This window comes from Rhea americana, unplaced genomic scaffold, assembly GCF_003343005.1.
Source record: "Rhea americana isolate MKP2758 unplaced genomic scaffold, rheAme1 scaffold_16, whole genome shotgun sequence".
NCBI classification, from domain to species: Eukaryota; Metazoa; Chordata; class Aves; order Rheiformes; family Rheidae; genus Rhea; species Rhea americana.
This window is the reverse complement of record NW_028185705.1, coordinates 6348324-6365457: the sequence shown is the minus strand read 5'-3', so window position 1 is coordinate 6365457 and position 17134 is coordinate 6348324. Positions and strand designations below refer to the sequence as shown.

The window sequence follows — 17134 nt, the reverse complement described above, 5'->3', positions numbered from 1 at the left end:
CATCAGTATAGCTGACAAGTTAGAGTGAGGAGAGACTCAACTGTCTTAATAGGAAAAGCAGATTAGTACTTTGCAGATGGATAGCCAGAGCTTTTCCCCAAGGAGCTAAAATACTTTTTAAGATTCCAAATCAGTAACAGAATATGTGGAAAAAATAAATCCTGTTAAAAAAGAAATTATAGCATTTCTTGAAATAGAGATTATCAAAAGCAAAGCTTGTTCTTTGATGACTTAGAAAATCAGAGCCATTACTTTGTATGTAATTTTTTAAAATAAGCTCTGTTAGGGGAATTGAAGTATTAATAGCAGCAGAATTCCAGCAGAGATTAAACTATTGAGACTTCATTTTGATAGGCACTGTGTGTACACATGCTGAGAGAGGATTCATTGCTTTAATTGTGCGCAGTTTAGTAAAGCAGRCACACAAGCTGTGATGGACTAGTTTAGGTAGAATTCATTCGAATTTGGGGTAGAGAGGATATATTATGTGATTTTTTTGTAGTCTCATCCAGCCCCATTTCCAAGTTTATGTAATGAGGAGGGACTTTTATTCTGCCTAAGATCTGGTCTACTTTGGGATTTTATACTGCCTTGATCGGTGCAAACAAAATCAGAGTGCTTGTATTGAAGCAGGGTGTCCTTTCTGTTTTGAAACAAAACAAACTGTCAGACTAAAAATGCTTTCAAATGGACTCTGTACATCTGCAGGTGTGATGGGGATCGTTAATTTAACTCTGATCTTTTTACAGTCATATTGATACAAAACCTGTGTTCAGGCATGTTCAGAGAGCTGGAAAGGTTATCTGATTTACCCAAGGCCTTGAGGAGTAATTTCCTGAAGTCCAATTCAGTGTCTCAATTGGAAATCTAGTGCAATGTCTCCATTTCCTTCTCTGTACATATTGTTTCTGGCCAGTTATGCTTGGACTTGCTGCTGTTTGATGGATGTTTGCTAGTATCTGCTCACTCTCTAGTAGAAATACTGCAGAAGGAGCTTCCAGAGACACAGTCACGCATGAACGGTTCGCTATGCTTTGGCACACACTTGGGAGACCTAACACTTTGTGCATGGGGAGACACCAGGTTCTGAATCAGCACAGAGACTTCCAGGTTTGTGGTGATGATAGATGAGACAGTTCAGCCTAAATGACTTCAGAGGAACTATTTGCAAAGTAGAAATCTTTGGAGAACTGGAGTCTTGGTAGGTCGTGTTATAATTGGTGATGATATATTCTACTGTAGTGCCTTATGCCTCTAGTTTCATTTCTTCCACCCTGCTTTTTCTTCTTTGTTCTTTCCTTCCTCATTCTTCCCTTTCCAGCAACCATATTTTTAACTTCTTCCATCATTTGTCCTCTGAGAGCTTGCTTCAAAAGTCTCAAGATTAAAATTTTTTTGAATCAGARCCTTACTCTTCTATCTCCATTCTCTTCCTCTGTAGATAGGTGATAGGCAGGCCCAGCATTGACCTAATCAGGCACTGCATCCATTCTGTTACACTGAAAATATTCAGCCCCTTTGCTGAGTGGAGGAGGTGGAAAAATAATTTCTTACCTTCTGAAGATGGAACACACAGTTAAAGAACACTACCTACCTATTTACAGCTTCAAACAAGGGGAAAAAAACAAATCAAATCTCTCCCCACCCCAAAACCCCTAGTATCCCTCAAATAAAATGTGCATGTGCATCAGAATGATTTAAATTCACCATATTATAAACCTTGCATGGAAAAGGAGATTATTCAGAAAACAACCTTTAGACGCAGAGATACTATCAAATGCCACCATGGTAGCAGTGGGATGGAGAAATCATACAGACACATTCTTCTCTCGTGTTCTTTGTTTGAGTTCAATACTTACTAAAAATATGTTACAGATCCTGAGGAGCAGGGCTATAAGCTGAAACAAACAAAGAAAAGTCTTGTTTGGCTTCCCTGTATAGCGCACACGCACATATATGTTTGTGTCTGTATGTACTTGTTAGCTCCCAGTGAAATAATGGATTATTTGGCAAAGATGGAACAAAGAGCAACAATATATTGAATTCCATCCCAGACGCCTGTGAAATGGCAGCGACTTAAGCCAAAGTGCTAGGAGAGGTTTGACTCTTCCTTGTTGTGTGCAGATGTGTAAAATATATGTATGCAATCCGCAAGTTTTTTATAGAAATGTAATAGACATGAGCATAAATATCAGTTAGAGATTTGGAATCCTCTCTGTGTCATCTGTTAATAATTTAATCCCTGGAGGCCTTGTCTGGTGTTATGATCATCTCTGGTGTCTTAACTAGTGGAGATGTTTGTAACGGTCTAGGAGAGAAGGAAGTATCTGAGCAGGTGGTTGGAGAGGAGCTCAAGGTAGATCTATATTGTATTTTAAGTCTAAAGTTGTGTTCGAACCAACCTTGCATCTGAGCTGCTTGGGTACCAGCCTGGATTTGGGCAGAGGTTTTGACAGGCATGAAGCAAGTGCTGCAGACATGTCCCTGTGCTGCAGACAGACCAGAAGTGTTTTTGTCTGTGCCTGGTACTCGAGTCTTTTTTGGGCTTGGCCGACCTAGACAGCCCGTTCTGCCCCTGAACGGTACCGGGGCAGATTGTCCCGGGAGAGGTGCATTAGGATGTTTCATGTGTCTTCCATGGAGCTGGGTCCATGGCAAGGAAATTCTGCCATKAACTCTTAACTATTGTTGGGAGAGCAAAACATTGCCCAAAACTAGCAGGGCAGCTGCTGCTTGTCAAAGAACCTGAGTGTCAACTTAGCACAATTGAAAGTTGTCTCTACTAAAGACACCCTCTTTCTCCCAGAACGCGTGGTTTAGCGTTAATAATTTATGCTCTGTGGTGACAGAGTCACAGGCAGAGAATAGAGGTGCAAGCCTAGTGAATAATAAAGCACTAACAAGAGCTTTTTGCACATTAACGGAGAAGGTTTCCCATCACTTTTTGTGTTGATTTAATTAACTCTGACAGGATTACATGCTGTGTCTAAAAGCCTCTTTAACTCTACAGCTCTGAATAAATTTTGGAGTAGTTTTCAAGATTTCCCTTCAGTGCCTTCTTGGACCATGCTTCTAAATCTAAATTGCTAAAATCACTGGAGGAGAAGTGCTTTTTCTCTTGGTACTTTTGCTCAAATCTGGAGAGCTTCTTTCGGGATGGCTTAGCTCTGTCATTATCAAGAGTTACTCTTGCAGTCATAAAGGACCAGGATAAAATTCTCCTTGAAACTTAACATAATTTCAATAAAATACAAGTTCAAATAAGAATTGATTGAATGAAGAGTTCTGAGAAAGACCATCTGTGAATTTGGAAATTACCTGCTGTGAGAGGATGTTGTGAGGTTTAGTAGGGTAGGATTAGACCTGATGCTACTTAGTGTTTCAGCTTTAATTTGGCATTCAGTGCTAAATCTGTCCTGGGGAACCTTCAGATACTACAAAAAACAGTAATAAAGACAGGCAATAATACAAATCATCTGGATTTTCTTTTTTCGTTTACCTGAGGTGAGCTGATTCAAACAAATACATTTTAATAGCCAATACAAGTTTGTATCTCTTGAAACAGGCTTGACTTACAGAATAGGGCCAATGTTTCGGAAGGGATGCTGGGGTCAAACTATATGGAAAGTCAGAATCASGAGAAACCCTTGTAATATCTGGTCAGAAGAGTTCCCTGGGCCTTTTAGAATGAGTGAGAAAAAACTAAAGTGATGAGGAAAAAAAGATGCAAGGACTGAAAAGGAGCTTGCTTTACTCCCTTCGTAGGATCTCATTTGAGGAGTGTTTGAAAGAACCAGTGACATATTTTGCTATAGCAACAGCGAGCTGTGCAGGCAGCCACCTTACTGCTTGGACTTAGGGTTAATACRTGGTTCTCAAGTGTTCACTTTGTGTCTCACTTTGTTCAGATGTTTCTCAATTTTTTATTCAAATGTGACAGCAAAAAAGGGTAGAAAATGCCAATAGGAAACTAGGAGAATACCCAAATCTGCAAGAATTTTTACTGTTACTGCCCAGTAAAAGGGAATTGTTCTCTTTGCTTGGCCTCAGTTTAGCAGGTGTCTATCACTATCACTTCCACCAAGAACCGCTCACTGGGGAAATATGCGCAGCAGACGGATTTTCTGTTTAACACTCTGCTCTTAGGAAAATTTAGGCTGCTCAGTTGACTTGTGAATATAGCGTCCATGTAACTTCTTGAGAAGTGGATAGTGGTGGGTAATGGATTTTTAAATACAGTGTGAAGCTCTGTGTTCCCATTAGAGGAGTCTGTCACTCCACTAGAAGTGTTAACAAGCTAAGAGCTTTCTCCCTACGTATGAATCTGTCTTTATGCCAACCCACAGAGACCAAGTCACCCCTGGGTCCTTCTAGGACAAGGGAAAGAAGGAGCCTTCTCCAAGAGTGAGTCAGTCCATCCATCTGGGCACAGACTGTGCTCCAAAGGGTGTCTTTTTCTTTTTGTCAACTTTTCAGAGAAGCCAGAGTGGTTAGGGATGTATGTTTGAATGTGATAAATCTTTCCCCCTCCCCCGACCGCAGTTACCTGGATATCTGATTTTCTTAGATGCAGAGCTGAGCAGACTCCAGCCYTGTGTGGCAACTTTTGGAGGAGATGGTGATGGCAGGATTGGACTAGATAAGTGACAGAGCTTTTAAAGAAGATCTATTGTGCTTTCCTGTGTATTGGACTATCCAATGTACACCCTCTTATTTTGAATGATTAGACTTTGCTTCCTTAGTTTGTATCTGTTTTATTAATCTGATGATTGKGAACAGTCATATTGTAATAAGTTCCTTTACCTGGTTAAAGTAGGTGGGACTCAACAGTACCTCACAAGCYGTAGCTTGTTCTTGGATGTATGTGCAATAAAGTTGAGGAGGTCTGTCTAAAATCAGGCATTTAGGGTTTAGGACAGAGCAAATTGGTACAGATTTACCAATCAATTTAGAAGGACARTAGCAACAATCAAGTGCTTCATAAGCACAACAAGCAGCAGGACAGTGACTACACTAAATGCAAGTTTGTATATACTTGATGAAAACATAAGCTTAAAACTAGCATTGATTAAGAACTATGTTTTATTGAAGGCATTCAGTTTGAGAAAAATAATTGTTGCCATTGTCTTTCTAAATTGATTGGTAAGTCTGTACCAAATACTTCCCTGTGACAGAAAAAAAGAAACATTGAAATGTTAACAGAAGAGCTTGAAAGATCCAGATATTAGCTGGGAAAAAATGAAAACCTAATCAGCCTTGATTAAACCTTTCAGATAAGARTGTTTGGGAACACTGTATCAGAATAAATTGTACTTAGTCTAATCCTTCTATCAGCTGAGATTGAATCTTCTGCCAATAAGAAACTCCTGAATGCTTAAAAAATTTGCTTGGGTCTGATAAGGAAAATAAGTTAGTCTTACCAAAGTGTTACTGTCAGCTCTATAGCTGAGTGATGCATTGAGATCTTTGCTTGATACAGGCCATGTAGTTTGCTGTTTTAATTTTATCTTGTTCTGTGAGCAAAGGAAAGGCTTCTACATCCAAACTTGCAAATCTACTATTTTCCAATGAGATTATTTTTACTACTCTAAAAATAYATCACTGACATGAGTACCAAAGTTTCTAATCAGATCATTCTCTCAAAGCCTTTGGGTCATTTAGTCGAAAACTGACCGACGCTGAAAAGAACTTTGACCTTAAAGAGGTCCAAGAATGGGCTGGAATCAGGTTTTTGTGTTGGCTTCTAAAATACAACCTATATTTTGACTTTTTCATGAGGTATCACTGCTAGAAAGTTTCTGGCAAAGTGAAACTGATGGGTCAACCTTCTGTGAGCAGAAGCTCTTGCTAAGGCACTCTCGCTAGCTCACTGGCTCGCCGCTTGGGGCTGTTGGTTAACTCCCCTTCCCTGCATTCTTGTTTGAGATCCAAGGAGCCGCATGTTTGCCTTCCTACATGTCCTAAATTGTCATGGAACGTTCTTTAATTAACCTTGAGAGTCAGATGGGGTGCCAGCTGGCCCAGCCCCTTTTTGACAGAAGTCAAGATTTTAATTTTTTAAGGCTAAAGTGACTGAGGAGGGGAATACAGGTAAAAACACTAGCCAGTGGAGAAGATGGATTTTTTTTCATTACTTCACAGATTTTTTTTTTTTTTWWAAAGTGTCCTCCTATCCCAASAGAAGAGAGATCAATTTTTGTTCATTCCATAAAACTTGGAACAGAAGATAGATTATTTTTAGCTTATTCCCTGGATACTGTGTAGGCTTCAGCCTTGGAGCCACTTCTTTCCACAGTCTAGCAGATAGAGGATTTATACAAGCTCCAGAGAAGAAGAAAAGGGAAGAAAAATAGAGATTGAAAACAAGTCTCTCGTCTTCCCTCCTTTTTTCCTCTGACTTCACTTACTGCTGTGCTGCTCCTGCATTTTAACTGCTTCCTTCATTTCACCTCTTCCTGAACATGAATTTAGTTGTTTAAAATATTGAGAACAGAAGAAGGAGAGAGGGATTAGAGTTAATTTTAAGATGGAGGAAATAAGGCAAAGGGAGTAAGAGCCCAGGAGAAAAAGCAACAAACCTGGTCCTTAAGTAGCCTGAGAAGCTGTGGCTGTAGCCACAGGGTTAAAATATGGAGAAATGTGCGAATTTATGGGTGAGACGTGCACAGGGACAAGCGTAAGATTTCTGGCTTTCAGTAAAAAAGCCACAGCTGAGCTGGCTGCTCTCAGTGAAAGTAATGAGCTCAAAGGGTGATACTTGGGAGCAATTACAGACAATAAAAATGCCTGYGAGGAGAGGATGACACTTGCGGGAGCTCATGGCAGCAGACTTCTGACAACTTCAAGGCTCTTGGGCAGTTCCAGATTGTTACTTTCAGAAATGAAGCTGATGTCCTTCCTTGGAGATGAGCTCCATGCCAGACACTGGCTTATCTTCTTTTCTAGAAACAGAATCCTAGGTCTAATACTCAGAGTCCAGATCCTGTCTATGTATGTCTGTATATGTCTTGTAAGCAGGCCTGAAATGCACACTCTTCAGGAGCATAGCATCTTTCCTCTCTTTTTATTCCATCTTTCCAGTATTTGAATCGTCAGACTTTAATTCTCAAGACAGAGCACAACAAAATGAACTTATTTTTCTTTCTCTGCAAGTAAGTAAACAGGTTCTTTCTGTCATGCTTGTCTGTAGACATTGAAAGTGGATTCTATTACCCTAAAGCTGTAAGGTCTTTGTATGTTTATATATGTACAGAAACAAAAGAGCACAAATCTCAGCAGGGGTATTTGGATTTACAGTTTATAGTATAGAATAGTTCTTTCTGTAAGTCAGCACACAAAAATAAAACGCTCTGTGTACAGACATTTGACAAATGTACCTATTTTCTGAAGTGAGGAAACATGCTGTAGGCATTAATAATGAAGCAATGTTGACCATAGCCATGGGAATTAAAGGTAGTGTGGCATTTATATTCAACCAACAATATCTCATTTGTGTTTGGTATTTTAATTTGCTCAGGTGGATTTGCAGCTGCAGTCACCACACCTCTAGATGTAGCAAAGACGAGAATTATGTTGGCAAAGGTAAGTGGTGGAGGAGGCCAGCAGACAAGCAGGTGAATGGCTTGCGTAGTTTCAGAATTTCTTAATGGTCACAAAAGAATGAAATCCAGCACTTACAGTCTAATGACTTCTGCTCTGGTGCTCAAAGACAGGATTAGATGTAAACAGACACTATGCACACAAATAATGAAATTGTTGAGCTCCTTTCCTTGAATTGCTTTTCTTGTCCTTTCCCAGAGGAGCTGTCTGAGAATGACCTGCACTTGTGCTAGTCTTGAGACTTCTGGAGTCTTATGTGGTGTCTTCAGCAGAAAATCCTCGGAGGGTCAGATGCCCAAAGTTAAACATCCCATTGGGGATTTATTCCTTTGTTGTTTTTGAAAATAGTTGAGATTGTGCATGTTTTTCCCAAGGAGGCCTTGGTACTCRCTTTTCTGTCCTAAAATTTCAGGCCACAGATATCATAGTGGCATAGTTCTGCCAACCAGGGCAGAAGGAAAATTGCTTGTAAGAGTATCCATTAGCATTCCTATCGTTGCCTTGCTGACCCAGACACTTTCAGCAGGTGAATATTCCTAAGGTTTTTTCCCTGTCCTGAAAAGAGCTGTTGTGGTCACAGAGGTCAGGCATCTTGAAGTTCAAGGTGCAGATTTTGCCCTATTGCTAGTGTCCTTCAGCAAAGGGATGTTTCTTGTTGATGGCATACACCTCAGCTARATCACACTCATCCATGCCCACCATGTCGATATTATGTTATGCATCTCTCATTGATCAGTGTTGTATCTGGTGCAACTTCTTTGCCTCTTAATAGTGTGTGTGATACAATTTTAACAACTGGGTTTCCTTTATGTCTGTTGCTCTCCTGAGTAACTGTGTCAGCATGGGTAAGGGAATGGTGGTGCTTTGAGATATTCTGATACCCTTCAAACTGCATCTTTATGTTAGTCATCTCACACTAACTAGATCACACATGTAATCTAATAGTCTGTAGACCTGTTGTTTGGCCTGTTTTCCACTCAGGGTGATTTTTGCTTGCAATATACTGCTCATGTTTTTTTTAGCCATTATTTGTAATTTGTGGGGTTTTTTAGTAAATCTAAAGGCTGCTGTCCATCAAGTTTGGAAGTCAGCAAGCAGCAAAGTCACTTGTCGATGCTTTAAGGATGCATGTAAAAATGTAAACACTTTATTAATGTTTTACTCCTGTGTCAGCTGCTGGGCATAGAGCGGTCTAGTGCAGAAGGCATGGGAGCCCTGGCTCTGTAACTAATCAGATCTATGAGCYTGGGGTGATTACTTTATGATTCTGTGCCTTGATTTCCCTTTCTGCCCTTTGTCTCCTTCTTGGAGAGGACGACCTTTGCCTGGACCCGGGTAAGGAGACTGATTAGGACTTCAAGAAGTGCTGTAATGTAGCTCTAACCAGGAACAGGGAGCTCAGTAAATAAAGCTCAATAAATCTCCTTGGCAGCTGTTTTCCGAATGGAATGTTTCTCTGTTTTTATGGTGCAGGCTGGTTCCACCAATGCAAGCGGGAATGTTCTGACTGCTCTCGGTGGCATCTGGAGGACACAAGGCCTATCAGGGTAAGAATATTCTGAAGAGCACATCTCAGTTGCTTGCATCTCTGGTTGTGTCTGGGGCGCGGGAGAGGATGGGATGGTCTGCTTATATTTAAATGCTATCATACAGAAAAGATTTTGATTGCTGTACACAGAGCGAGGAAGCAGCTCTCAAGTAGCTAAGAACAACTGTCTTGGGTTGGACTGAAGGTCCCTCTAGCTTAGTAGTGTACTTTCCTGGTATAATCTCTAAGATCAGCTCCAGACTTCAGAGCTAGAGAAGGTGGATTTGTGTTTAATAACCCATAATGGTCTTTTTTCCAAGAACACATGCATTTGATCTGCATCCTTGGCATGCACAACATCCTGTGGCAGAGAGTACCACAGTTTTACCTGGAGATGTGTGCATCACCCGTTCTGAGACATCAGAGAAGGCCAGCATGGGAGGCACATGTCCATGGTAGACAACCTTTTCCTTCTTTCAGTAGTTTGATACTGACTTTGAAAACACTAGCAAAGTGTACTCCGTTCCTCTGTATGCTCTGCTCTAAGACGCATGGTGGGAGCAAGAGATGCTGCATGGTGCTGGCAGTAGAGATGAGCTGAAGCCAAAGGGAGGAGGAACAAGGGAGCAGTGGCAGGATTTTGCAGGTTTGCATCCCCTCGCTGGAGTACTGTTTCTGCTGCAGCGTGAAGCTTAGTGAGGCTGTGCGCCTGGAGTGGTCCCAGCCTGGCATCTCCCAGCACTATACCCAGCACCAGCGAGAGAAACACCTCCAGGTGCAGAGGCCAAGTGTACAGGAAGGATGAGCRCAGTGGGTCTGGCAGTGTGTGCGCTCAGATTTGTCCTTCCAGTCAGGCTGGGGGCTTTGGGATGCTGGTCAGGGCTGGTAGCTCCAGTGGTGGTGGCTGAGCTTCAGTTCTAGATGAACTGTGCTCTTGCTGCCCAGCAAATGGTCTGCTCTGTGGCCTGGCAGAAGTGACTTCATGGGAGAGCACTTATGTTATGCATAACATACTGTACCTTCCCTGTAGTCTCGCAGATGTGAGCGCACGTGAGCATATGCCCGCTTGGATTTCTCCAGTGAGGCGCTTGTTACAGAAACACAAATTTTTTAAAAACAGRCTTGAGCTCGAAGTGTCATTCTATGCAACCACAGAGCAGCTCTCCAGCTGCTTTCCTACTGTGGTTGAGGTGTGAAGATGCTGTTCTGGGCTTTCTTCTGACCAGTTGGAGAAGGCTGGGTTGATGTCCGTGCAATCTCTTAGCTGCCTCCCTTTGCACATTCCTAAGGGTGAGAATTGCTCTTCTGAGCTTGGGGCGGTGTTGTGAAAAAAAGTCCTTTGCTAGTGTTTGTAGAACACTGAGTGTCTCACAGAAAAAGRTGTCACAGGCCTATAAATTATTATTGTTTTTTATGGACGCCTGATCCATTTATGTTACTGTGCCCTCTTTGACTGGGTGAGTCACAGTGGTTATGGCCACTCAGAATGCCAGTACAGAAGATACATCCTTAATAACTGCTGCCAACTTAKGCTCCTTCAGCCCATGAGTAAGGCTTGTGCATCTATCAGTAGGGCCTATACCCTTGACCTGGAGGAGAAATGAATTTTTTGGGGGGGAGCTTTAGTTGGGACTTCTTGTTGTAATTTCTCATAGGTTTTTAGTCAGTCTGATGCGGCTGATGCTTTCAGGGTGCTATTTTAACATGTTTAAACTGATGCTTGATGTAGAATGTTCTTTTCAGCTTTGCAGGAGATAGTTTTCTGTTAACATCTGAGCTCTGCTCACACAACTAATAAAAGTTCAATACTCATTCTACACATGTGGAAATTAATTCAAAACAAATTGCAGGAAGTTCCTGGACACTTATTCCAGGAAGCCATCCAGCTGCTGTGCCCCCACCGGGCTGCTTTTATAGTTGTGTTGACTAAGGCTCTTTCTTCAAGACGATAAGGTGACCTACCTGCAGGCTGGTCCAGGTCCTACCCTGCTCCGTGGGCTCTATGGCATGTTTTGAGGCAGACTGGGAGAAGTGAGGCCACTTCTGCTGAGGAGTTGAGTGTTGGACTTAAACGGGTATCCTGGTGTGGTCTCAGCTGCAGAAACCTTCCCCTTCCCCAAGCCAAAAGCAGAAAATAAAAATGTGTATTTGTGTTCTTTTTACAAGGGTGTTTCAGCAGTGCCCTTTTCTAAACAACCCCAAGTTAAACTCTGTCTAAAGATAGTACCCATGGACTAGGACCAAAGAGAACACAGTTCTGCTGAAATCAAAACAATAAGTGATCTGGAGAAAAAGTAACGTGTAAAGTAGGCCAAGCTGCATCAGCTGCAGGGAAAAGGAAGAAAGTCTTGGGAAAAATAAACGCAGAGGCTGCCATGCCTGCTGCCAATTATAAATCTATTAATCAAAAACAATAAAAGTGTCGGGCTTTTTTGGCCAGTTGCAACACGAAATGATTTATGACTTCTCTAATAAATCTCATACTTGAAGAGGAGGAATTCTGGGGGCAGAAAGATGCATTGCTTATTGCCACCTTATTAAAACCAGAGCACAGGACTCAACTTCCTGTTTTACACCTAGTAAATCCTTGTGCTTCGCACCAAGAAATTTAGCGTCCCGTTCTGTCCAGAGAGGGACAAGCCTGCAGTGACAGAATAGGTATAAGATTAATGCAGCAGTTTGCCTGGCACTCCGGGTAAAGGGSCTATTCGCATTAATGCAGACTTGCATCTTTTCCGAACGCTTTTCATTCAAGGACGTGGTGGCATTCACAACTCAGTGGTGAGAAAGACAAGTGTTATTTTTACTGATAGGAAAAATCTGGTCAGATGACTTGTCCCAGCTTGTGCTTAGCTGGTGACAGAGCTGGCAGTTTGCACCAGGAGTCCCATTCCCTCGCCTCTGGTCCTCGGCCGAGCTTCCCGGTCCAGGCTGATTTAATGTGGCTGGCAGCAGGCGCTAACCGCGCTCTTCTCTGGAACCTGATCTTGCAGATGTGAGTCGTAAAAGCAACCCCTATGCTGAGGGCTTGCTGCTTGAAGGAATACGAGCTGCTCGGAGGAGTGAGGTGGTCTCATTGCAAAGCTGCTTTCAGGTAAAGGCGGTGGTTTTCCTCAGCATGGATACCTCTTTGGACTGGAGTGTAATACATAGGTCTTGTGGCCCAGCACAAAAAGCCTTTTCAAGCTCTGCCCATCTCTATGCTGTGTCCAGGCACTGCAGTGCCTTTTCCTGAAGGTGACTTTAGATAGCTGTCCTGCTTAGTCTCTGTTGAGTAAAAATTTGCCTTAAGTTGCTGAGTTGTGGCCCCAAAGCTTACCTTTGACTCTGGAACTGTAGAGCTGGATACATTTTTGGGTCGGGAACCCTGCGGTGAAGTGCTGCACCCTGTGGGAAGGGGGACATCAGCCAGGTCGGAGAAGGCTTGTGCACCCCGCTGCATTAACACACTTGGCAGCCAAGCGTCACTCTTGAATTTAAATGCAATTCCCAGGTCTGTGTCTGCTGCTAAGCTGTTCGTTGCGTGGTTGAAGAAAGCATGACATATCTGTACCTGAAAGCCTGCGTTTATTCTTTGCCAGTCATTCCCRTGCTGTGCATTTATTACAGCTGTTGATCGTGATGAGAAGGCGGCGTTGGAGCCGTCTAGCCCGTGGTGCTGGATCTGACTAGCAGCTCGCAGAGGCTGCTTAGGCAGAAGTGAAAACCAAGGCAGGTACCAGAGCAGCCCGCCCCAGGAGCAGCAGGGTGTAGGTTTCTGACGGGGAGAGCGGAGAGCCATTTCTCTCGTCCTGCTTTTGAGGAAGTTGTGGCCTAGAGGGGTCAGTGTGCCGACACGCTGGAGTTTGCATCAGTCCTGCAGCAGATCTCAGCGCCTGAGCTGCTCGGCTCTCTTTCCCTATGGAAACGTATAGGTGTGGGAAGTGCGGACTTGAGAGGCTGCATGGGCGGGCGAGGGGAGGGAATTGGGGGTCGCAGCGCCAGGATTCTTGGAAGTGATGGTTAGTAATAGATGTTGCCAGGGCTGCAGCTTCTAGGTAACTTGGTTATGGACCCCTGTTTATGTAATAGCCGTGCCTCAGATGGGCTGTTCTGTAAATGAACGTCTGCCGTTGCTCCTGTAATCAGGGCTGCCTAATTCGGCTGGAGAAGGATGGTGCGCGTGTCGAGAGCGACGCTGCACCGTTGGATTTGCCCTATCAGYGCTCTGTCCGTACATGCCTTGTACAAATTACTCTGTTTTAAAGCTGTCATTATCGTAATAGACCCAATTGCTGTCTAGTAAAGCCATAAAATGTTTCCATCTGCCTGTGCGCTCCAGGCTCCTTAGCAAAGCTCATTACGACAAAAACCAGAGTAGCTGCAGCCAGAGGTTTCCCAAGCTCGGCGTGAGTAGCAGCGCGGAGGCGGAGGGCAGAGCGCTCCTACGCGCCCCTGGGGACGCGTGCTTCTCCCGCGCGGCCCGAGCGGTCTCGCTCTCCCGGGGAATTACCCGTAATCCCGCTCTGGAAAAGCTCCTCGCTGGGACCGTGATGAGTTAGGTTGCCACGGCTGGAAAGCCGAGGGCGGCRGTGTCCCCCTCGCAGCTCGGCCGGAGCGCGTCGCGCGAGGGCTCCCGCCGTGCGGGCGGTAGATCGGCGGGGGCATGCCTAATAGGTTCAAGCCTAACGTTTAATCCTTGCTTACAACTAAGGAAGCCTGTAATCCTCTGGTAGGCTACATCGGTCTATCCTGAAGCTAAGAAACCAGCTATGAGCTTAGATGTGTCAAGTAATTGGCTTTGCATTAGTTTCCTGGAAGCCTCCAAGGACTGTAGGCTCGGGCACCGCCAGATCGTCGTGGCTGAGCGTGCCGCCGGTTCTGCTGGCCCCGGCTTTGCGGCTGCACGGCGGTTGAAGGGAGCCGCTGCAGCGAGCGGGGCTGTCGCTGCGGGGTGGGGGGCGCCCGGCTGAGACAGCGGGCCCGTGCCTCAGTTTACCTCTGGGCGGGGGTGGCCGGGGCACTAGACACTTCCCGTCTGTCCGCAGCCCTCGGCGGGGATTTGCCTGGACTTTTCTTTCTGTAAAGCGGCCTGGAGCTTCCTGCACCTTTGTTTCTGCACTGAGGAATACGGGAGAGGGGTTAAAAAACCCCTTGTGAGTACCCTGTCAGTAAGGCCCAGACAAGGTCCTTCAGAGACCCGTGTGGTGGGATCTGAGGAGACAGCGAGAGAAATGCTCCTGGCCGCGTTTTCTGAGGCCCCTGCAGGCAGCGGTGCTGCGTCCGCTCCCCGCTGAAGCTGCCTTTCTTGTGCCGTCAGCTTGTTTGCAGGTGTCGTCCCGCGGATGACGGCGATCAGCCTCGGAGGCTTCATCTTCCTGGGCACGTACGAGAAGACTCGGCAACTGCTGCTCTAACCCAGGCCGGGGATTCCTGCGAGGGGTCACGGAAGAGCCGGAGAAGCCGCTGGCCCGGAGAAGGGATCTGCCTGGGAGCGCAGCCTTCCTGCTGCCGCCCCTGCGCTGCGCTCCGGCAGCTGTGCRGCAGTCTGAGCGCCACTTTCGCTGTTAAAGAAAAGTAAATCCTCAAATAATCCAATTTCCCAAACATGAAATTGTCCTGCATGGAAAGTGAGTGAAGTCATTGCGAGAGTCGTGCCAAAAAAGTAACGTTTGGGGGGTAAAGAGCTAATTATGGTGGCTGAAAAAGGCATTATTCACGCTCCTGCAGGGGAAATGTTTTGCAAACCTCCAGAACGTGGGCTGAGCGAGGAGGCTGGAATAAAGCAAGTTTTCATAATTCAGTGGCACCTGCCTCATAACGCAGGGAGGGTTTTACTGTTAGTGGCCAGGACTGATAGAGTTACAGCCTGTTGCCCTCCAACAGCACAGAAAATATTCCAGGTTAGGAGGGCTCTTGGTAAAAGAAAGACAGTAATCCGTTTGTTTCTGATCTGAGCCGTATTTGTGAAAGTTTATATTCCTGTTTATACCTACAGGTGCACAGCAAGCATTCCTGCGTGGTAACCAGGGCAGTTTTGTTAGACTCGCGTTGCTCCAGGAAAAGCCCGAGCGTGCTYCATTTTACAGCTCCGCACGTCGCCCGTAGCGCTCGTGCGAAGAGGTGCAGTTATGCCTTTTTTTTTTGGTCTTCCTCGCTCCAGAAGGAGCGGGAAATGACGAAGCCCAGGAGGGCACCTGGGGGGAGGCAGGGCAGGGAGAGGGTGCCCGAGTTGCCCGGCTGAAGTGCCGACGGATGCTCCGGGCTCCGCAGTAGGGCTGCCGCAGGCCCGGGGCGAGGCGAGGGGCGCGAGCGAAGCCCCAGCCCGGGGAAGGAAGGCGCTGCCCCCCCGGCAGCAGACACACGGCCCCAGCGTAGGGGCTCCCTGTGGTGCGGTTATCGCTCTTCTTGAGGCCAAAACTTAGAAAATAATTGGCAAACTAATAAACCAGGAAGAACAAAGTAGAGGTAGGATGTTTTAATGTATCTATTTATTTATTTATTAAGAAAAAAAATTTGAAATGGAGACTTTTAACCAGGTGCCGGACTGGCTGGTTACTGCTGCTGGTTGCGATGGCACTGTGTGGCAGAGCTGCCCACCACTATTACTGTTGTCTCTGTTATGAAGTATATTTTTATTTTGTATATAGAGAGAGTGAGTAGAAACAATTTTAGGGGCATTTGGGTGAAAAAGCCTTATAATTCAGTCTTAAAAGCTAAGTTATATTTTCTCCTAAAAACATTTTAAACCAGATGAGAGAGTGAGTTAGTTAGTTATTACAGTTGGAGTTGTTAATTGCTAGATCTGAAAATAATTATGCTGCATTTCGTTGGGGGGGGGGGGCAAGGTTGGGCTTTTCTTTTCTTTTCTTTTTTGTTACCTAAACTTCGCAGTTTTTGTTATCACTTTGATTTCTAACTATGCTGCAAATTGTTTTCACCTTACAAACCTAATGAAGTCAAGTGTTGGCCTTGCAATAGATTTTTTTTTTTTTTTTTTTTAACTTTAATGTATCAAGGCCCACCTGAACTGTGGCTGAAGCCTCCCCAGCTGCACTTGAGCCCGGGGCCACCGGCCTAGCAGAGCTATTTGCTGTTTGCCATGCGACTAACTAGTTTTCAACAGCCCCCAAGTTCTCCCGTTGCCTTGCGTGGACTGAGCGGCTCCGCGCACCGACCCGCTGCGGGAAGCACCGCGTCGCCCCGGGGAATGGCGCCAGGCAAGTGAGAGCCCYGTGGGATTTGTCAAATCCTGCTGAAACTTTCAGTTAGGCAACTATAGGGAAGACAAGACCTTTAAAAAAAAAAAAAAAAGTATTTGAATATTTTTCCCTGATGCCTTTTTGCTTGAGTGAGTTTTAGCTTTATGGGAAACTTTAAGAATTGATTTTATTCCATTACTGGGATAATTTGGAACAACAAAACTTGAATCTCACACCAGACACCAGCTTTTTAAAGGTTCTTGCCTTTCCATTTTAAAATAGTTTAACTCCTACATGTATTAAGGGAGTTACCCGAGTATTTTCAGAAAATGTGCTTTATACCCAAAGCTGTGCTGTGCTGTACTTCAGATGAATACTTTTTATTTTTTTAAAATATACAGAAACTAAACTGAGATTTTAGTTAAAGGAAGAATTCAAGCTTATCTCTGAAGCTGCCTCTGGAATTTCCATAAAGGATCATGGTAAGATTTAAACAGGCAGATGGGTTCACAACTGCAGTTGAATCTGGTGCAGTCCTGGCCCCATTTTTCTTACATACTTAAACACACATGCACGTACCCCCATCTGTTCAGTTTTCAGTGCCAAGATTAGGGCACTTGCCAGACACTTAAGCAGTTGATATATTAGGAATGTAGTTCCTTGAGTGAGTTCTTCATTGCAGCTTCCAATACAGCCCCCAAATTCCAGCCCATCTGCACATCAGACTTCGAGTCTCATGCTGATCTACAGTATCCAGGGTTAAGTCTGTGGGTCTGATTTCACCTGCAGCTACTTTGCATTTTCATTAGAGAAAGACAGAAAAGAG

At 44.6% G+C, this 17134-nt stretch overlaps 1 protein-coding gene across 3 annotated transcripts in view; it reads left to right on the top strand.

The window, feature by feature from the left end:
• Positions 1-14736, top strand: part of SLC25A26 (solute carrier family 25 member 26) — a 91299-nt gene extending 76563 nt beyond the window's left edge. For 2 of the 3 annotated variants that reach the window (XM_085300100.1, XM_085300099.1), the window contains 4 exons: positions 7517-7581; positions 9073-9146; positions 9448-9582; positions 14427-14736. In XM_085300100.1, the coding sequence (XP_085156226.1) occupies positions 7517-7581; positions 9073-9146; positions 9448-9582; positions 14427-14523 (371 nt within the window). In that variant the 3' untranslated portion in view covers positions 14524-14736. The remainder of the gene's footprint in view (positions 1-7516; positions 7582-9072; positions 9147-9447; positions 9583-14426) is intronic. The other variant, XM_085300102.1, reaches the window with a different exon arrangement.
• Positions 14737-17134: the final 2398 nt, after the last annotated feature.